The sequence below is a fragment of the Gymnodraco acuticeps genome, unplaced genomic scaffold (assembly GCF_902827175.1).
Source record: "Gymnodraco acuticeps unplaced genomic scaffold, fGymAcu1.1, whole genome shotgun sequence".
NCBI lineage: Eukaryota > Metazoa > Chordata > Actinopteri > Perciformes > Bathydraconidae > Gymnodraco > Gymnodraco acuticeps.
This window is the reverse complement of record NW_022990276.1, coordinates 453,308-476,178: the sequence shown is the minus strand read 5'-3', so window position 1 is coordinate 476,178 and position 22,871 is coordinate 453,308. Positions and strand designations below refer to the sequence as shown.

The 22,871-nt window shown below is 42.7% G+C and overlaps 1 protein-coding gene across 1 annotated transcript; it reads right to left on the bottom strand.

The window, feature by feature from the left end:
* Positions 1-1,386: 1,386 nt before the first annotated feature.
* tubb5 (tubulin, beta 5) lies at positions 1,387-20,254 on the bottom strand. Its single transcript, XM_034221619.1, is given in 6 exon segments — positions 1,387-2,309; positions 2,312-2,357; positions 2,459-2,700; positions 17,330-17,440; positions 17,635-17,743; positions 20,068-20,254. Coding segments are annotated over 6 exon segments (1,329 nt in total). The 5' UTR covers positions 20,125-20,254; the 3' UTR covers positions 1,387-1,545.
* Between the last annotated feature and the right edge of the window lie 2,617 nt (positions 20,255-22,871).

Sequence of the window (22,871 nt, the reverse complement as noted above, 5' to 3'; positions counted from 1 at the left end):
CACACGCTTTGGAGATATGTAAAAAATAAACACATATCCTGGAAAGAATCGAAGACGCCCACAAGAGGTGTCTGAAATGCATGTGATTGGCCAGTTAACCGACCACTCACACTGGACTCTGTTGCCATTGGTCATTTTTCCCCAGCCTCACTTTAAACGTTTCTGATTGGACCAACATTCCCGCACAACTGTAGTGTCTTAAAGGGACCACACAAAATTATTGGATTGTGATAACAAAAAACTAGTCCAACTGTCTTAAAATATTCTATGAGACATGCACTTGTTCATTAATACAAAAGTAATAGAAAAGGTTTTAAAAACAGTTTGATGTGTAAATCAAGTGGCCCAAATGAATACCCTTCTGTAGATATTGATTCATTTTCTATCTTCATGTTTTGGTTTAACTTTTTACACAAAAACTGCCCTGCCTCCCCAGAATGTAGGGGCCGTAAGAAATGAAAATGTGGATATGAATATGCAGTCCTAAAGAACAACTTAACTTGATATCAGAGGGCTTGTGATATTTGCTGCATTTTTACCCAAACATGAGGATCTGTCTCAAAGACGATATCTGTGTTTTTCAAGATCATTATATGTAAATTGTGAGCTTATATTATAACATACATGGAATGTGGGCCCGGTAGCACATTGTTGTCCTGGGGTCCCTTTGTATGATAGCCAGTCATGCCTCGGGCACCAGCAACAATTGTAATTATTGTGTTCATATGCTAATATATAATATAAATATAATAATCTATATAATAAAAAAGTTAGACAAGTAGCCTACTTACTACATTATTTTTGGGGCACCTACATCTAAACCTCCTCCTGAAACGAATTTTATGCAAAACAGATCATAAAAACAGCTGTGCAGTGAAAATACCGTATGTTACGTGCGGTTACGAGGTTTGACTCATAGTTGTGGGAATGTGGTTTTGCCGGGAGAAAAATCTTTGCCTGACTGTATGGTGCAAATTGGTGTGCACACAGCCATCATTCTTGTCAAGTAGAAACCTAGAGATATATAACACCTCATTCATTCAAACAATAATACCTGGGAACCATATTTGACCCACTGAATGTCTGCACTCAGAATCTGTTTATTCAAGTGTTTTAAAGATTAATGTTCATGGGAAAGACCATAAACTGCCCTATCCAAGCATCTCAAAAGTGAATGATGCAGCTATTCATGTGAAACATCACAGTATCCTCCTACAAAAACAGCTGACCTCAGAGTTAACATTCATTCATCTCTGATAATGCGCTTTGTATCCAATCCGTTATATTTCTACTGTTTGGAAAATGTGATTAATGGCTGAGTCTTAGTTAAAGTTTTTATCAGACAATGAAGATCTGTTATATGCACACATTTAAGAAAGGCAGACACGTTTTCATTTGACTTTATTTTAAGGTTTTCTAATGTATGCTAAAGATGAATTCTAGCACTACTTCAGAATATGTTTGTTCCTTCGTTACTTTAATGGTTGTTTTTTTGTGATAATGTTAGATTTTGGCATTGATGTCTTGACCTTCACATTTTTATCTTCAAGCATCATCATCAGCTTCCTCCTCAAATTCTCCCTCCTCTTCGGTGGTGGCATCCTGGTACTGCTGATACTCGGACACCAGATCATTCATGTTGCTCTCGGCCTCGGTGAACTCCATCTCATCCATACCTTCTCCGGTGTACCAATGCAAGAAGGCCTTACGACGGAACATGGCTGTGAACTGCTCTGAGATGCGCTTGAACAGCTCCTGAATGGCTGTGCTGTTGCCAATGAAGGTGACGGCCATCTTGAGGCCTCGTGGTGGAATGTCACAGACGGCGGTCTTCACATTGTTGGGGATCCATTCCACGAAGTAGCTGCTGTTCTTGTTCTGGACGTTGAGCATCTGCTCGTCGACCTCCTTCATGGACATGCGGCCGCGGAACACGGCGGCGACGGTCAGATAGCGGCCGTGACGTGGGTCGCACGCAGTCATCATGTTCTTGGCATCGAACACCTGCTGGGTGAGCTCGGGGACGGTGAGGGCGCTGTACTGCTGGCTGCCTCTGCTGGTCAGGGGGGCGAAGCCGGGCATGAAGAAGTGCAGACGGGGGAAAGGCACCATGTTGACGGCAAGTTTGCGCAGATCAGCATTGAGCTGGCCGGGGAAACGAAGGCAGGTGGTGACCCCGCTCATGGTGGCGGACACCAAGTGGTTAAGGTCACCGTAGGTGGGGGTGGTAAGTTTCAGAGTGCGGAAGCAGATGTCATACAGAGCTTCATTGTCAATACAGTAAGTTTCATCGGTGTTCTCAACGAGTGGTGGACTGAGAGGGTGGCATTGTAAGGCTCAACCACTGTGTCTGACACCTGAGGATAGAAAACACATTTGTTTTCAGTCTCATGATTTTAGAGGACAAAACCTAAGGCAAGAAAAACTCAAATGAAAACTTCTTAAAAGAGTATGTTACCTTGGGGGAAGGCACCACACTGGTGTTCATGATACGGTCGGGGTACTCCTCGCGGATCTTGCTGATGAGCAGGGTTCCCATACCGGATCCAGTTCCACCACCAAGAGAGTGTGTGAGCTGGAAGCCCTGCAGGCAGTCACAGCTCTCTGCCTCTTTGCGGACCACATCCAGGACTGAGTCCACCAACTCAGCTCCCTCTGTGTAGTGACCCTTGGCCCAGTTGTTTCCTGCACCACTCTGACCTGGAGTAGAAGAAGAGACATACAGGTGAGCTGATCTTATTACCCTGCCCATCAGTGCTTGAATTGGAATGAAAAAGGTGCCAGTACTCTAAAATCAGCAACTTTTTCAAGTCAATTTTATATATACAGCCCACAAACAAGAATTTGGCTACTATAATGCTGGTGGGTTTGTCTCTTTACTACTGTATATTTTAGAAAGGTTCACTGTACTTAACATTTTTTATGATAGGCAGCGGATATGGCTAAAGCTCAGTAAGGTCAATATTAACTGAAAATATAGCAATCAAAGTCTAGATCTTCTGCTGAAGACACATGAAGCAGAGACCTTTCAGGTGAGAGCCCCTCTGGTGGTGTTCAACATTAATGACAAGGAAACAAAGCTCTGGTCAGAAGCATTTTTTATAAAAAGCTTTAACAAAATTAAGTATTTCTGTACATTTTGAATGCAATCTAACTTTCCAACTCAGAAAACGAAAAACGAAAAAGTGCCAAAAGTCTTCTCACATGGCTGAGCTGCTTTGCAATATACTTCACCACTGAAGAATACAAATATGTATAAAGTAAACTATGATGCAATCTAACTTTCCAACTCAGAAAAATGATAAAGAGCATGAACAAAGAACATGTAAAAACAAATGCAAAATTTGCACAATCTAAAATGAGAAACTGTAACTGCAAGTAACAAAGTCTGAGCCATGGTAAAGAGTTACATTGAACACCAAGCTGATCAGATAACTCCCTGGTTGGTCTGAAGTCCTTCTATCTCCAGGATCTGTACAAATCGGCACATTATGCCAAAAGTCTTCTCACTGGGTGAGCTGCTTTGCAATATACTTCACATTGTTAGAAAAGGCTCCAGAAGGCCTTGGGGACATCAGTATCAGGGGCTGGAGCTGGACAGGCTCTTTCATCAGCACTTCTCCTTCCCTTTGCCAGCCAGGACCTCACATACTGTTCCGGATTGAACTGTCCTAGTGATGGTCCATTACATTTAATGAAAACCAGGCTGGACAGTCGGCTGACAGAGAGAGCATTCCTTTTTGCAGTAAGGATATCGTTCATGCAGCTGAATGCCCGCTCACACTCACTAGTGGAGACAGCGATGGTTCGGACTGCTTTCAGTAGAGGCTCCATGGCAGCAGGTGTACGGGATGCCCTGGTTTCCTTGTATTCGCGAAAGCCCTGAACAGTCTCTCTTCTGTCCACTTTCAGCACTTCGCACAAACGTAGCACCTCTACGTCCCCATACTGTACGTCTAACTCCTCTTCAGGCCAACTTCCAGGATGGATAACTTTCATGTCCTGGATTAGCTGATTGTCCCGGGCCTCCCGGCCATGTAATGGGATTTCTCTTGTGCTGACATGAGAGGAGGTTGTGGAAGTCATTCTGTGTCTCAGATTCTCTACCATACTGCGGAAAAACTGACCTGCATGAATCTGTACAAGCCTGCCATTCTCACGCAGGGCAACACCCTTGAAGGACTTCTCAGCTAGAGCTGTATGAACTGTAGTCATGTGTGGGCCAGGCATGGTGACCATGGATTCAAAAACTCGTATTTCTCGAGTTAAGAGCATATCTGCTGTAGGCAGTGTCATCTCTCTTTTTTGGAGTTGCCGAGAGAGGTCGCTGAGCTCTGTGAGCGCATCGTACATCAGTCCCAGATTGCTGACAAACGTTGCAGATGTGAGCACATCATCCAGGCCCTTGTACTTTGCTCTGTCTCTGGAATCCCTGCTCGTGTCGTTTGCAGCATTTGTGAAGTGATCATGAAGCACTCGGTAGTTTTCCCAGACTGCTCTGACGCTCCTTTCACTTGAAGCCACCCAGCGGATGGACAAAACACGCCCTATCACCAGGAGACGCTGTCCGACTGCTTGCGCACACTGCGCTAACTGCCTCTGATTTTTTGGGGAGGCATGGAACAAGGAATAGAGTTTGTCAAAAAAGATCTGGAAATGATTGAGCCCTGAGACCTCCTTGACCACATCCCCAACTGCCAGCTCTAGACGATGATTGGAGCAGTGCCACACAAACAGGCTTGGGAATTTACTACACAACTGGGTAGCAACGCCTGTTCTCTTCCCTAGCATGACTGAAGCCCCATCACATGCAAAAGAAACGAAACACTGACCTAAAAAGTCCTCGTTAAAATCTCTTCCAAGACACTCCATTAACGCCTTTGTGATGTCATCAGCCGTTGTTCCATCCAACTCGATCAGCTCCCAAAAAAACGTTTCGGGCTCAGCATCAGCTAATGCTGAGCGTAGACACACAACAAGCACCGTTTTACCACTAATAGTGGTAGATTCATCGACCAAAACACAGAGTTTTCTTTGGTTTTCTGTAATGTCTTTTGCCATTTTTTTCTTCAGCTCATGAGCTATGTGGTCGATGATTTTGCCACAGGTTTTATTGGAGTGCAAAACCCTGCCCACGTTCAGCCCATTCAGTTTCTGTACATTCAAATCAATTGGCATGTCTGTGAATGCCGGCTATGTTTGCCAATTTTATATGCCGTTCGAAAAACTCTGATAGTGGTGTCTAATTCAGATTTATGCATAGACTGCACTTGATGTTGAATAGTTTCACGTGAAGCAGATGTAAGGATGTCAGCAGCTTTTACATGGGCTTGTGATTCTTTATGTTCTTTGATTTTTTTTATCAGGCTAGCTTGTTGTTTGCCCTTGTCAACACCGAAATGAGACACTGCACACTCACCCCATTCAGTTGACAGTTTCAGTCCTTGTCCAGTGTGTATTCCCAAAGATTTGACATCTCTGCATATCCGACATCCTAGCTTCTTATCTTTAAGAAGGAGCCATGCATTGGTCTTGCAAAAATATTGCACCTGGTCCGTTGTCCAGCAGTCAGGTGCATCGCTTTTCCCGGTGTTGGTGGTGGCAGTTGCGCCAGCAGCAGCTAACTTTAGAGGCTCTGGAGGAGGCGGCGGAGCTAGTGCTAATGCTAATGCACTAGAACTTGGAGCAGGAGGATCAACCAAAGAAAGCTCCCCATCAGACACAATTTCCAACACAGGCACAGCATTCTCTGTATTTGAAGTTTCTTCCGGCGACAACCGCTGTCTTTTTGCACTTTTATTAATCCACGCTAACATTTTAGAAATGCTAATTTGTGACGTGACTTGCTTTCCTTCTCTCGGGGGCGTGCCTGCTCTGTTCTATCACTCTACATAGCCACCCACTGGGTGGGAGTTGCACTGCATAAACACAACACACGTGCATCTAGGTATGTAAATTGTAAAGCATTAAAACATGGTTTTACTAACAGTTTTCAGTATGTTGTTACTTCGGCATTATTATTATTATTATTTTGAAACGTGTATTACTATTAAATCACGGTCAAATAGGTTAATTTTGACATAGTCGTTTCCACCACAGTATTTACATGGAGAAGATAAGCCCCGCCCCCCTCTCCAGCACGTTCTGTTTGAATGACAGGAGTAAACAGCTGACAGCCGCTGTGAAACTCCAGCGGTTAGAGCGATGAGAATGTCCGTTCGGCACCTCATGACGCATTTACTGAGTACCGGGCGGCTGTATATAATATATATATGGATGTATAATAAGAACGGCGGGAGAGTGTTGAGTACTGGCACGGTGCATGAGTACCGGAGTACCGCCAGCATGCCGGTACTGAGCAAGAAGTGCCGGTGTTACCGTTTAACTGGTTACACCGGGGAACTCGTTACGTTACGTTAACGGTAGGAATGGGGCGTGTACTTTGAGGAGCCATTGTCGAATAACCAGGAAATACACATTTCGATCGCTTCTTTTGTTGTTTACATTTATCTTTTGGTATATTTGGCTCCATAGGAACACTTTGATGCACATTCAGTACCAGTGTGTGAGGTTGTGGTTGCGATGCCGATATCCGGACGCGTACAGCGAGGACTACAAAATGACAATGAGGTGACTGGGGATGTCTGTTCAAAACATTGCCAACGTGAATAAATCATTTCAAATATGTATTTGTCTCCGACTTTCATTTGTACATCGTTGTTAATGTGATGTTTAGTAGCTTTGATAGCTGTCCATACCTCCAGACAGCCTAAAAGTAAGACACAAGTTGTTTACTCACAGCCCGAATGCAGCATCGAGATCCGTGGCCAGCTGTGATCCTCTCCGATTAACTTGTGACAGGACTTCTTTAGCTATTCTCCAGCGAGCAAGGTTTTTATTAAATACCTCCATTCCTCTCATCACAACAAGACTCTACACTGTGCAGAAAAAAAACAACATAAATGAAAATAACCTTGCTGGATAGCTTGACATCAAGCATGCTCATTTCTGACGTGGAGCTAATCTGAAGTAAACATTGAATACTGCTTTCTATTCCTCCATCTTGTGACTGTGTAACTCCCTCTCTTGGATATCAGCATGTGAAGGACACTGTTCAGGAACTAGTTGATGCTCTGTATGTGATGACTACTTCCATTCTGGAGAGGATCACAGACACATGGATCCTGAGGTTGAAGCTCAAACTGGTGAAAAGTGATATTTTTCAATAAATGTTATTCTGAAACATAACTATCACTGTTGTCTTTCCTTCTATAACACTGATGTAGGCCAAGAAAAACGTTGCATTGCATAATATCTAAACTTACATTTGGCACTTTAAATGTAGCCAAAAATATGTGAAGCTTGCGCTTAGCCCACCAAAAAGTGCATAGTTGCAACTTAGGCAGTTAAGCATTTTATATCAGTGGGTCCTAATGGTGCAAGACGGGGAAGTTAGACATAATTGCTTAAACATATAGGCTTAACCCTTTAATTGGCAGACCAAGAAAAAATCTATGGAAAAAGTATTTGTTTGCATTTTTTTATCAAATGGGACACAAACTACTTTTTTTTTTACTGTCTACACAGTTTTGTTTTTATGAGCCTCAACCAACTGGTCGTGCTGGCATTTTATGGTAAAAGTGAATTTTCAACAATCATCATCTACAGTATTTGTATGCATCAAACTCAAATACATGTTTTTCTTTTATGGAAAATGAGCAATATACCAGATATATTCATACAAGATAATAAAGGATAATTGTCAACAATTTTCTTTTTTTCAAGCCATCAGCATAAATATCGTGGATCATAAAATCCATCAGTTGTTTAACAACTCCTGAATCCATCCCCTCTTGGTTAGCCCTACATCTATTCTCTCTCTCTCTCACTCACTCACACACACACACACACACACACACACACACACACACACACACACACACACACACACACACACACACACACACACACACACACACACACACAGCCGATCTTTATCTATGTCTATCTCTACAGTATCTCTGTCTATGGCTGCTTCTCAGGTCGACTATTTTCATTTCCTCGCTCCTCGGTCCTCGGTCTCACCGGAAGTTGATTTGCCTGCGCCATCTTGAGTACCGTCCCATGGCTCTTATTTCTGCCGGAGGACCGAGGATCGAGGAGCGAGGAGCGATCATGGAGGAGCGATAACCGAGGAACCACCAGACCATCCTCCGATGAAATCCTCAGATACTCACCCCGCCCCCTTACTGTGTATCGCTCACTGATTGGACGAGGCAGTGCATGCACTGATCTGATGCTTCTTGACATGAGAGCAATACCCCAGCGGAGTGAAGAAAATACATGAACCTCACGGGACTCACTCCTCAGTTTATACTGTGTTTTGTTTCAATTCATGTATCATTTAGTTACAAATATGTGATATATCTAAACAACAAAGTGGTCAAACATTTTTGTATTCATTTATTGGAAACATTTTCATGATCGCTTTTTTCGTTTATACATTTTAAGAATGGCGTTTATCTTTTTTGAGAATGACTTCTTATTTTATTTCATGTATTTGGATCTACAACAGATGATACTAATGTTTATGTCAGTAAATGTGTACTAACAGAGGCGGGGGTGTTTGTGGAAATAACGGGTACAGAGCTGGCTGCTGCCAGACGAACAGCTGTGCAGCGTCATCACAAACGGACGTCGCTTCACGTGACGCTCCGGAGGAAAGGACGTCCCATTGCTCTTAAAACTCATTTCCCTGCTTCTCGTGGTTTCCTTGCGTCCCTCCATGCTTCCCTGGTGGGAGGGACTAAACGCAGGGAAACGACGCAAGTGAGGGAAGCAAGGATTTCATTTAATCGACCTGAGAAGCAGCCTATGTCTCTATCGCTATCTATCTCTCTGTCGCTATCTCTCTCTCTCTATAATCACAAACCAAGAAAGTGTGACACTTCCGCCGGTTTATATAATGTACAATGTAGGATAGATGTACAATGTACAATGTAGGATATAAATAAATATAAATATATATATATATATATATATATATATATATATATATATATATAAAATAACAATTTCATTATATGGATTCAACTTGTGCCCCCCCGCTGGACTTGTCTGTGGTTTAGCCGTTACTGTGACATCAGTATCAGCCATGGAAGATAGTTTGTTTGTTTCATTCTAAGCTATCCAGCAAGGTTATTTTTATTTATGTTGTTTTTTTTCTGCACAGTGTAGAGTCTTGTTGTGATGAGAGGGATGGAGGTATTTAATAAAAACCTTGCTCGCTGGAGAATAGCTAAAGAAGTCCTGTCACAAGTTAATCGGAAGGATCACAGCTGGCCACGGATCTCGATGCTGCATTCGGGCTGTGAGTAAACAACTTGTGTCTTACTTTTAGGCTGTCTGGAGGTATGGACAGCTATCAAAGCTACTAAACATCACATTAACAACGATGTACAAATGAAAGTCGGAGACAAATACATATTTGAAATGATTTATTCACGTTGGCAATGTTTTGAACAGACATCCCCAGTCAGTCATTTTGTAGTCCTCGCTGTCCGCGTCCGGATATCGGCATCGCAACCACAACCTCACACACTGGTACTGAATGTGCATCAAAGTGTTCCTATGGAGCCAAATATACCAAAAGATAAATGTAAACAACAAAAGAAGCGATCGAAATGTGTATTTCGTGGTTATTCGACAATGGCTCCTCAAAGTACACGCCCCATTCCTTAATGTAACGTAACGAGTTCCCCGGTGTAACCAGTTAAACGGTAACACCGGTACTCCATGGGTCAGAACCAGAAGTGCCGGTGTTACCGTTTAACTGGTTACACCAGGGAACTCGTTACGTTACGTTAACGGTAGGAATGGGGCGTGTACTTTGAGGAGCCATTGTCGAATAACCAGGAAATACACATTTCGATCGCTTCTTGTGTTGTTTACATTTATCTTTTGGTATATTTGGCTCCATAGGAACACTTTGATGCACATTCAGTACCAGTGTGTGAGGTTGTGGTTGCGATGCCGATATCCAGACGCGGACAGCGAGGACTACAAAATGACAATGAGGTGACTGGGGATGTCTGTTCAAAACATTGCAAACGTGAATAAATCATTTTAAATATGTATTTGTCTCCGACTTTCATTTGTACATCGTTGTTAATGTGATGTTTAGTAGCTTTGATAGCTGTCCATACCTCCAGACAGCCTAAAAATAAGACACAAGTTGTTTACTCACAGCCCGAATGCAGCATCGAGATCCGTGGCCAGCTGTGATCCTCTCCGATTAACTTGTGACAGGACTTCTTTAGCTATTCTCCAGCGAGCAAGGTTTTTATTAAATACCTCCATCCCTCTCATCACAACAAGACTCTACACTGTGCAGAAAAAAAACAACATAAATGAAAATAACCTTGCTGGATAGCTTGACATCAAGCATGCTCATTTCTGACGTGGAGCTAATCTGAAGTAAACATTGAATACTGCTTTCTATTCCTCCATCTTGTGACTGTGTAACTCCCTCCCTTGGATATCAGCATGTGAAGGACACTGTTCAGGAACTAGTTGATGCTCTGTATGTGATGACTACTTCCATCTGGAGAGGATCACAGACACATGGATCCTGAGGTTGAAGCTCAAACTGGTGAAAAGTGATATTTTTCCAACAATTTCCAATAAATGTTATTCTGAAACATAACTATCACTGTTGTCTTTCCTTCTATAACACTGATGTAGGCCAAGAAAAACGTTGCATTGCATAATATCTAAACTTACATTTGGCACTTTAAATGTAGCCAAAAATATGTGAAGCTTGCGCTTAGCCCACCAAAAAGTGCATAGTTGCATCTTAGGCAGTTAAGCATTTTATATCAGTGGGTCCAGTGCTGGAATTGGGCCGGTACTCACCGGTACGCAGTACCGGCACTTCTGGTTCTGACCCATGGAGTACCGGCACTTCTTGCTCAGTACCGGCATGCTGGCGGTACTCCGGTACTCATGCACCGTGCCAGTACTCAACACTCTCCCGCCGTTCTTATTATACATCCATATATATATTATATATACAGCCGCCCGGTACTCAGTAGATGCGTCATGAGGTGCCGAACGGACATTCTCATCGCTCTAACCGCTGGAGTTTCACAGCGGCTGTCAGCTGTTTACTCCTGTCATTCAAACAGAACGTGCTGGAGAGGGGGCGGGGCTTATCTTCTCCATGTAAATACTGTGGTGGAAACGACTATGTCAAAATTAACCTATTTGACCGTGATTTAATAGTAATACACGTTTCAAAATAATAATAATAATAATGCCGAAGTAACAACATACTGAAAACTGTTAGTAAAACCATGTTTTAATGCTTTACAATTTACATACCTAGATGCACGTGTGTTGTGTTTATGCAGTGCAACTCCCACCCAGTGGGTGGCTATGTAGAGTGATAGAACAGAGCAGGCACGCCCCCGAGAGAAGGAAAGCAAGTCACGTCACAAATTAGCATGTCTAAAATGTTGGCATGGATTAATAAAAGTGCAAAAAGACAGCGGTTGTCGCCGGAAGAAACTTCAAATACAGAGAATGCTGTGCCTGTGTTGGAAATTGTGTCTGATGGGGAGCTTTCTTTGGTTGATCCTCCTGCTCCAAGTTCTAGTGCATTAGCATTAGCACTAGCTCCGCCGCCTCCTCCAGAGCCTCTAACGTTAGCTGCTGCTGGCGCAACTGCCACCACCAACACCGGGCAAAGCGATGCACCTGACTGCTGGACAACGGACCAGGTGCAATATTTTTGCAAGACCAATGCATGGCTCCTTCTTAAAGATAAGAAGCTAGGATGTCGGATATGCAGAGATGTCAAATCTTTGGGAATACACACTGGACAAGGACTGAAACTGTCAACTGAATGGGGTGAGTGTGCAGTGTCTCATTTCGGTGTTGACAAGGGCAAACAACAAGCTAGCCTGAGAAAAAAAATCAAAGAACATAAAGAATCACAAGCCCATGTAAAAGCTGCTGACATCCTTACATCTGCTTCACGTGAAAACTATTCAACATCAAGTGCAGTCTATGCATAAATCTGAATTAGACACCACTATCAGAGTTTTTCGAACGGCATATAAAATTGGCAAACATAGCCGGCCATTCACAGACATGCCAATTGATTTGAATGTACAGAAACTGAATGGGCTGAACGTGGGCAGGGTTTTGCACTCCAATAAAACCTGTGGCGAAATCATCGACCACATAGCTCATGAGCTGAAGAAAAAAATGGCAAAAGACATTACAGAAAACCAAAGAAAACTCTGTGTTTTGGTCGATGAATCTACCACTATTAGTGGTAAAACGGTGCTTGTTGTGTGTCTACGCTCAGCATTAGCTGATGCTGAGCCCGAAACGTTTTTTTGGGAGCTGATCGAGTTGGATGGAACAACGGCTGATGACATCACAAAGGCGTTAATTGAGTGTCTTGGAAGAGATTTTAACGAGGACTTTTTAGGTCAGTGTTTCGTTTCTTTTGCATGTGATGGGGCTTCAGTCATGCTAGGGAAGAGAACAGGCGTTGCTACCCAGTTGTGTAGTAAATTCCCAAGCCTGTTTGTGTGGCACTGCTCCAATCATCGTCTAGAGCTGGCAGTTGGGGATGTGGTCAAGGAGGTCTCAGGGCTCAATCATTTCCAGATCTTTTTTGACAAACTCTATTCCTTGTTCCATGCCTCCCCCAAAAATCAGAGGCAGTTAGCGCAGTGTGCGCAAGCAGTCGGACAGCGTCTCCTGGTGATAGGGCGTGTTTTGTCCATCCGCTGGGTGGCTTCAAGTGAAAGGAGCGTCAGAGCAGTCTGGGAAAACTACCGAGTGCTTCATGATCACTTCACAAATGCTGCAAACGACACGAGCAGGGATTCCAGAGACAGAGCAAAGTACAAGGGCCTGGATGATGTGCTCACATCTGCAACGTTTGTCAGCAATCTGGGACTGATGTACGATGCGCTCACAGAGCTCAGCGACCTCTCTCGGCAACTCCAAAAAAGAGAGATGACACTGCCTACAGCAGATATGCTCTTAACTCGAGAAATACGAGTTTTTGAATCCATGGTCACCATGCCTGGCCCACACATGACTACAGTTCATACAGCTCTAGCTGAGAAGTCCTTCAAGGGTGTTGCCCTGCGTGAGAATGGCAGGCTTGTACAGATTCATGCAGGTCAGTTTTTCCGCAGTATGGTAGAGAATCTGAGACACAGAATGACTTCCACAACCTCCTCTCATGTCAGCACAAGAGAAATCCCATTACATGGCCGGGAGGCCCGGGACAATCAGCTAATCCAGGACATGAAAGTTATCCATCCTGGAAGTTGGCCTGAAGAGGAGTTAGACGTACAGTATGGGGACGTAGAGGTGCTACGTTTGTGCGAAGTGCTGAAAGTGGACAGAAGAGAGACTGTTCAGGGCTTTCGCGAATACAAGGAAACCAGGGCATCCCGTACACCTGCTGCCATGGAGCCTCTACTGAAAGCAGTCCGAACCATCGCTGTCTCCATTAGTGAGTGTGAGCGGGCATTCAGCTGCATGAACGATATCCTTACTGCAAAAAGGAATGCTCTCTCTGTCAGCCGACTGTCCAGCCTGGTTTTCATTAAATGTAATGGACCATCACTAGGACAGTTCAATCTGGAACAGTATGTGAGGTCCTGGCTGGCAAAGGGAAGGAGAAGTGCTGATGAAAGAGCCTGTCCAGCTCCAGCCCCTGATACTGATGTCCCCAAGGCCTTCTGGAGCCTTTTCTAACAATGTGAAGTATATTGCAAAGCAGCTCACCCAGTGAGAAGACTTTTGGCATAATGTGCCGATTTGTACAGATCCTGGAGATAGAAGGACTTCAGACCAACCAGGGAGTTATCTGATCAGCTTGGTGTTCAATGTAACTCTTTACCATGGCTCAGACTTTGTTACTTGCAGTTACAGTTTCTCATTTTAGATTGTGCAAATTTTGCATTTGTTTTTACATGTTCTTTGTTCATGCTCTTTATCATTTTTCTGAGTTGGAAAGTTAGATTGCATCATAGTTTACTTTATACATATTTGTATTCTTCAGTGGTGAAGTATATTGCAAAGCAGCTCAGCCATGTGAGAAGACTTTTGGCACTTTTTCGTTTTTCGTTTTCTGAGTTGGAAAGTTAGATTGCATTCAAAATGTACAGAAATACTTAATTTTGTTAAAGCTTTTTATAAAAAATGCTTCTGACCAGAGCTTTGTTTCCTTGTCATTAATGTTGAACACCACCAGAGGGGCTCTCACCTGAAAGGTCTCTGCTTCATGTGTCTTCAGCAGAAGATCTAGACTTTGATTGCTATATTTTCAGTTAATATTGACCTTACTGAGCTTTAGCCATATCCGCTGCCTATCATAAAAAATGTTAAGTACAGTGAACCTTTCTAAAATATACAGTAGTAAAGAGACAAACCCACCAGCATTATAGTAGCCAAATTCTTGTTTGTGGGCTGTATATATAAAATTGACTTGAAAAAGTTGCTGATTTTAGAGTACTGGCACCTTTTTCATTCCAATTCAAGCACTGAGTGGGTCCTAATGGTGCAAGACGGGGAAGGCAGACATAATTGCTTAAACATATAGGCTTAACCCTTTAATTGGCAGACCAAGAAAAAAATCTATGGAAAAAGTATTTGTTTGCATTTTTTTTATCAAATGGGACACAAACTACTTTTTTTTTTACTGTCTACACAGTTTTGTTTTTATGAGCCTCAACCAACTGGTCTTGCTGGCATTTTATGGTAAAAGTGCATTTTCAACAATCATCATCTACAGTATTTGTATGCATCAAACTCAAATAAATGTTTTTCTTTTATGGAAAATGAGCAATATACCAGATATATTCATACAAGATAATAAAGGATAATTGTCAACAATTTTCTTTTTTTCAAGCCATCAGCATAACTATCGTGGATCATAAAATCCATCAGTTGTTTAACAACTCCTGAATCCATCCCCTCTTGGTTAGCCCTAACATAACATATTCTCACACACACACACACACACAGCCGATCTTTCTCTATGTCTATCTCTACAGTATCTCTATGCCAGGGGCGGACTGGCCATCTGTAGAATCTGGAGAACCACAGAACGGCCGGTCGTCAAGGGCCGTTGGCGGCCGGCACTTTAAAAAAAAAAAGCTTTAACGTCATCATTTAAATTGCGCTGACGGCCGACAGAGGGCGACAGCAGCTGCTAATGCAGTTGTGTGGCTCTTATGTCAAATAATCACACACGAAGAAGAACAAATACCGGCCACATGAAGAGAAGGGATTAGACGCCGCGGCAGACAGGGAGAATGAAAAAACATGGTTAAAAAAAATAAAAATCAAAGAAAACGAAAAGAAAAGAAAAAGGTGGGCCGAGAAGGCAAGAGAAAAAAAGGTGAAGTCACTCGCAGGTGGAGCATATAAATGTCGCAAATTGACAGACCTTTTTGGCAGCAGCGCTGCTACAAGCTCTATCATCATCAGCAGCTTAAAACAAGTGCAAGATGATGAAGAGAATGATGTGGGCGCGAGTTCAGATATACAGCCAGCATTCATGATGAGGGACAGAGTTGAGCTGCTGGAAGAACCAGCTCAACCGGCACACGTGCAGGGCAAGAGCAAGAGGTGGGTGAGAATTATCCCTTGAACTCAGTGTCGTTTTCTCCTGGAGGCCAAGGGAAGCCAGTCTTCCCCTGTTTTTTGCATTGTAGTTATAATATTAATAAATAAATGAAAACACTTCGTTTAGTTTCGGTAATTATTCTGTCGGCCCGTCTCTCCCCCATTCTCATTGAGTATTTTACAAAGAGTGAAACAGCGCCCCTCTAGATGTTATGGTGAAACAGTAGATTGCACTCTCTGTTGCGAGAGGAGGCCAGCCGAAATTGGCTTCCCTTGGTGAAAAAAAATTGAGGGATTGACCAATCAGATGAGGCTCACGTCATGCCTCACAATCCAATCAAATCGCATCAACTTCAGTTCGTACTGTAACTGTCATCACTGCCCTTAAAAAGTAGCAAGCAACTGAAGCAAGTGCAATTTTGGAGGGTGGAGATTTGGAGTATTTCATCAAAAATAATTGTACTAAACTTCCGCTACAGCAGCAACTAAAAATGAAATCTGATGACAGGCCAATAATCAAACTGGAGCTGTGTACAGCGAGGAAAAAAGGAGTGAATCAGAAACTTTAAATAATAAACAGCGGATTTCTAACATTTGACATTTCATGTGGCCGGACTGGGTCAGTTTCCAGGGCTGAATTTTAGTCCCAGTCCGCCCCTGTCTCTATCTATGTCTCTATCGCTATCTCTCTATAATCACAAACTAAGAAAGTTGTGACACTTCCGCCGGTTTATATAGCCTAGACAATGTAGGATAGACATACATATAAATATATATAGCATGTATGTATATATATATATATATATATGTATATACATATATATAAAATAACAATTTCATTATATGGATTCAACTTGTGCCCCCCCGCTGGACTTGTCTGTGGTTAGCCGTTACTGTGACATCAGTATCAGCCATGGAAGATAGTTTGTTTGTTTCATTCTAAGCTATCCAGCAATGTTATTTTCATTTATGTTGTTTTTTTTCTTCTGCACAGTGTAGAGTCTTGTTGTGATGAGAGGGATGGAGGTATTTAATAAAAACCTTGCTCGCTGGAGAATAGCTAAAGAAGTCCTGTCACAAGTTAATCGGAGAGGATCACAGCTGGCCACGGATCTCGATGCTGCATTCGGGCTGTGAGTAAACAACTTGTGTCTTACTTTTAGGCTGTCTGGAGGTATGGACAGCTATCAAAGCTACTAAACATCACATTAACAACGATGTACAAATGAAAGTCGGAGACAAATACATATTTGAAATGATTTATTCACGTTTGCAATGTTTTGAACAGACATCCCCAGTCACCTCATTGTCATTTTGTAGTCCTCGCTGTACGCGTCTGGATATCGGCATCGCAACCACAACCTCACACACTGGTACTGAATGTGCATCAAAGTGTTCCTATGGAGCCAAATATACCAAAAGATAAATGTAAACAACAAAAGAAGCGATCGAAATGTGTATTTCCTGGTTATTCGACAATGGCTCCTCAAAGTACACGCCCCATTCCTACCGTTAACGTAACGTAACGAGTTCCCCGGTGTAACCAGTTAAACGGTAACACCGGTACTGCGTACCGGTGAGTACCGGCCCAATTCCAGCACTGGGCAGTGCCCATAAAAGAATGTAGTCTTTCAATATCATGACAATAAAGCTTAATTCCACCCACCAAACACAAAATTGTCTGGCTTGAAGATCTGCCCAAAGGGTCCAGACCTCACAGAGTCCATGGTGCCAGGCTCCAAGTCCACAAGAATGGCACGAGGTACATATTTTCTATCTTGTCGAGAAAAGAGAAAAGACAGGGAGAGAGAAAACAGACCAGCTCAATAATGTGGGAAACCACAGTCTTGGATGTTACACACAAATACATAATGTGGGAAAATCTATGCATGACAGCAGACATGAGAAAGTAATAACATGTGTTTTACCTCAGAATGAAAAAGCAAAGGTGAATATGTGTTGTTGACATACCAGTGGCCTCATTGTAGTAGACACTGATCCTGTCCAGCTGCAGGTCACTGTCTCCGTTGTAAGTCCCGGTGGGATCGATGCCGTGTTCATCGCTGATCACTTCCCAGAACTGCACACACAAAAGGAAAGGTGTCACATGACTTGCAAAGAAAATACACGTGTACCCATTAGCAGTGTGTTTTTTGTGACTGGGGACTTTAAACGAGGAAAACAGCGATGGGTCTGCATTTTGAGGTTTTGATGGAAATTATATTTTCCCTGTTCACAGAGCCATATATTAACCCATGCAATGCAACACAGCTGTTAATATCTACATAACCATTGATTGATGACTCAGCATAATGCATTTCTTTCAGATGGAGAGAGCACAGAGAGCTTCAGATCACAGCAGGGGCAACACTGGAAATGAACTGCATGCGGCCACACTTCACTGAAGACACCGATTGCGTTCAGATCTGTATTCATGTCTTGTTCACTTGTTAAAGGCCACAGTGTGTATGCATTACATCCCATAAGCGGTTGTGACTGTTGCGTATGCAGCCATTTGCCTGCACGTGTTTTTATGATACCTTCCTACTATGGCTTTTGTCATGCTGCTGGTGAATTTATGCTAACAGCAGCAATAGGAGGATTTGGAATAATCTGGATAAGCGGGGCTGCATTGCTGCTCAGTACTTAAGAGATTGGGAGTCTGCTGTGGTTTAAGTATCCTGACATTTAAAAAAGACCATGTAAAACAAAAATCTCCAAGTGACCTTAATATGAAAAAGAATGACCTAAAGACCGAAAAAAGTATAGATATGTTACAGTGTAAGATGGTTATCACTACAGACTGAAAAGTAATCATAGTGAAAGAATGAGGACAATAAGCAGGAAGGCAAAACCACACCCTGACCCAATTCACCACAATGTAGCTGTTCAGCAATCCCGTCAATCACATCCACTGGACATCTGAGTCAATGAGTCCTGGGGGAATGGAAACAAATGGAGATCTGCACTGCCACTAGTTATTTTAACACCAGTAGGCAACACAAAGAGACAAATGATACTCCATGCTTTGAAAGGTGGGATAGACATACATTTACTTCATTAATTCCAGACACCTAAAGGTACACATGATTTCCTGCAGTTCCTATTCAGTGTTCTACAAATAAAATAAAAGCATGTGGTTATATGTTGTGTTCATTTCCTAGTCTTCCAGAAAACCAGCTGCAGTTGCATATCAAGTCAATTGTGAACCCAATGACTTCACCCACTGGGTATCAGCTGTTTCCTCCGTTCCTCCCCTATCCCGACCCTAATTTGGTTACAGGAAAGAAAAGGACATTGATTACAAAGCCAGGCCCCGCTTTACTGTACATTAAAACCTCTGTCAGCAGAGCATCTCTACAGTAATGATGTATCCTTTAATATATGGGACATTGCTAATGTGGTCTCCAAACTATATTTGAATACTAGGGCAAGGTTCCTGTGCGCTTGAGAGTTCCAATTTAAACATATGCTGTTAGTAGCAAATGATCCGTTTGGCATGAGGTAATAAGACAGGGATAATAAGGGCTGACTGGACAGTACTGTGGCAGACTGCTCTATTGTTCATGGGTGTGTTGAGTAGGCTATTGTACTTGTGAGACAGACTGCCCGGCCCTATATTATCAAATGTACTCAAATGAAAAAATAAAATTATGATTGAATTTTGTTGCTTAAAACACTGCCAATGCATTGCTCTTTATCAGTCTTTTAAAAGGAACAATTGTCTCACATATTATCCATGATGGCACACCCTTTCCTCATCCTCCTACCCTGCTTTCTCACCAGCTGAAACAGCAGTCTGCATCTACAGCCTGCAGGAGGAAATCAATATATTGATCCATCAGGGATTTGAGGGTAAAAGTGAGCAGCACAATCCTAGCTCCAACTTATTGTCTGAGTTGCAGCCACATCTGTGTCTGCCAGACAAAGAAGGATCCACTGACTCTGAAGGGCTCTGGAAAGTGAAGAATAGACTGGTTTCTTTTCTTTCCTTTCTCCAGACAATATCAGAAGAATCCTCAGCTGTTGAGACGCAAACAAAAACCGGTCGAGACCAGGTCGAGACACAAGAGCCCCGTTATACCGTTATTTCTATATGCGAGTAGTAAGCCAGTGTCTGCTCCACACCCACCACCAGCTACTGCAGTGCACGGAAACCAGACAGAAAGCACACAAAGAACCATCAACAGTTGTGAATCTGCATTTAGTGATGTTTTAAAAAAAGGTGTATGAAAACAGCTGTTTGTATAATGAAACAAAATAAGTTATTTTTTGTAATGTAAAAATCAGCTTTTTAAAAACTTAAAATAAGCTTTATATCCTGCATAATGAGCCAGCATATGATGTTTTATCAATTGTATTTTTTAAGAAATGAAGAAATCCTTATCAGTTATAATTTCTTACCTTGGCACCAATCTGGTTACCGCACTGGCCGGCTTGGATGTGCACGATTTCCCTCATAGTGGAAGCTAAAGTTTCACAGTGACGAGCAGATAGACGTATGACTTCGTGGGGACTTGGAGCCTTCCCAAGACTGGCGTGGAAGTGCCGGACAATGCATTTATAATGTTGGAGAGCATCCAGAGGCAGGGGCATGGGCAGGGGCCGGGAAGTGGGCTGGGCTTAACTACCAGACTCAGCGGTGATTGGCTGAAAGAGGATGAGGAGGGGCGCTGCTGCAGATCAGGGTGGGGAAATGAGATGCAGAGATTCACCAGGATTTACTAGCTGGTGTCGAGAAACCCAGTGACATGTGTTTTTTTTTCGTTTTTTCCCCAGAGGTGAATAACCAAGCAGCTTTAAAAATCCCTCTTGTTACTGTAACACTCCCTGCAGAGGAGACAGATGACAGTTTCAGCTAGAGACAAGATGGGGTCAGTCAGCCCCTGTCATCAGGGTCCTTTGTCTCAACACAAGGCCTATGTAGAAGATGCTCTGGAGCCCTTTTATCATATTGCAGGATCTCAATTATTATTTAAACAACAATTTTGTCTGTCAAACTGTTACATCAGAGTAGTCCAGGAGTCTTGTTACATTGGGATCTAGTTTTCTTTGTAAGACTTGCGCACCTATAGGCTAAGATAAGCTATTTCAAAGCAGCTGCTTATATGTAATGCGAAAGTGAAATCAAATCTTCATCTGCACATTGAGTTTATATTACATTATTTATTTGTTTAAGCACTTCAAGGACGTCCCATTCATTATGGGTTTTCGCTTTGGTCTTTTCAGTAGCCGTCCATTTTGTGGCTCTGTGGTTTGCATTAGAAAGTGGTGAGCCTCATAATATAGCTTGCTTGACATAAATGTATGTTGTTTTTTTAAAACCAACTCATATGATGAGATAAGAGGAGATCGGCCTTGAGCTGATTACTCTCCAAACATGTCTAAGAGAGAAAGAGAAGCAAAAGACAACTAAAGCAAACAGGCAAATATTGAAAAAGGTGGATCATATCTGATGCCAGTTAGCATGTTTTCCTGTGACATAAAAGTGAAACAAATAATAAAAAAGGAACTGAACTAAATCAAGATAAACTTCATTAAAACTGTTGCTGATAGCTTATTATCTTAACTTAATCGATCGTTTTCAAACTCTTGATCACGGCAACTGCCTGACGTTGTAATCACACGTTACTATAACTTAAGCTCTCACAACTCTCCTTCTCTTAGCGACTGTAACTCCACAGTTGCCAACACTCTTTTCGGGTTTGCTAACGGTAGCTACTTTAGCTTGATAGCTAGCCATGGCTCTTTCCCCACCCTCGGGTGCTATTTCCTGCTCTAACTGTCTCATGTTTGGTTACTTCCCTACCTCCTTTACTGGTACCGATACATGTGTTAAATGTAGTATAGTTGTTAGGTTGGAGACGGGAATCATAGCCATAGAAGCCCGGCTCCGCATCTTAGAAAGAAACTCAGCTACAGTAAAGCCCATGTTAGCCGGTGCGGACCGGCAAAAGGTAGCTCCTATTAGCCGTCCCCCGGCAACTCCCGAGCAGCAGGGAGACTGGGTGACTGTTCAGAAGGGGCATAACGCGAAACCCGCAGGTCCCCACCAACCCGTTCACGTATCTAACAGATATTCCCCACTCAGCGAGACACCCGCTGAGAAGCCAACTCTGGTTATTGGTAGCTCTATTATGAGACACGTGAAATTAGAGACCGAAGCCTCCACAGTCACATGCATTCCGGGGGCCAGAGCGGGCGACGTTGAGGCGCATCTTAAACTGCTGGCTAAAAATAAACGTAAATACAGTAGGATTGTTATTCACATCGGTGGTAATGATGTTCGTATACGCCGATCAGAATGCACCAAACTTAATGTGGAGTCGGTGTGTAGTTATGCTAAAACAATGTCGGACACCGTAATCTTCTCTGGTCCCCTCCCCAATCTGATCAATGATGACATGTATAGCCGCATGTCATCATTTCAGCGCTGGTTGTCTTGGTGGTGCCCAGCAAACAATGTGGGCTTCGTAAATAATTGGACAGCCTTCTGGGCAAAACCTGGTCTGATTAAGAGAGACGGCATTCATCCTACTTTGGAAGGTGCCGATCTCATTTCGGCAAACATTTCAGGGTTTTGTGGACTTAATCCATGACAAACTGGAGTTGAGACCAGGAGGCGGAGTCGCAGTCTTACACGCTTCTCTGCGCTCTCTCCTAGGCAGTCATCCATAGGAATCCCGAACCCAATAAAATACCCAATATTAGCGGTGTGTGTGTCTGCCCAAGGACAAGTTAAGGTAAAACCTAATAGAGGTGTCATACATAATAACCTAATCAAAGTAAATGTAACAACTACTACAGTGCAACAAAACAGGAATATTAAATGTGGTCTCTTAAACATAAGATCTCTAGCATCTAAAGCAATATTGGTAAATGATTTAATATCAGATTATAATATTGATATATGCTGTCTCACTGAAACTTGGTTGAGACATGAAGAATATGTCAGCATAAATGAGGCCACTCCACCCAGCCATATTAATACTCATATTGCCCGAGGCACGGGCCGAGGAGGTGGAGTTGCAGCAATCTTTGACTCAAGTTTACTTATCAATACTAAACCAAAATTAAATTATACCTCCTTTGAAAGTCTCGTTTTTAGTCTTACGCATCCGACCTGGAAAACTTTGCAGCCAATCTTATTTGTTACAGTGTACCGTGCACCAGGTCCTTATTCAGAATTCTTATCTGAATTCTCTGAG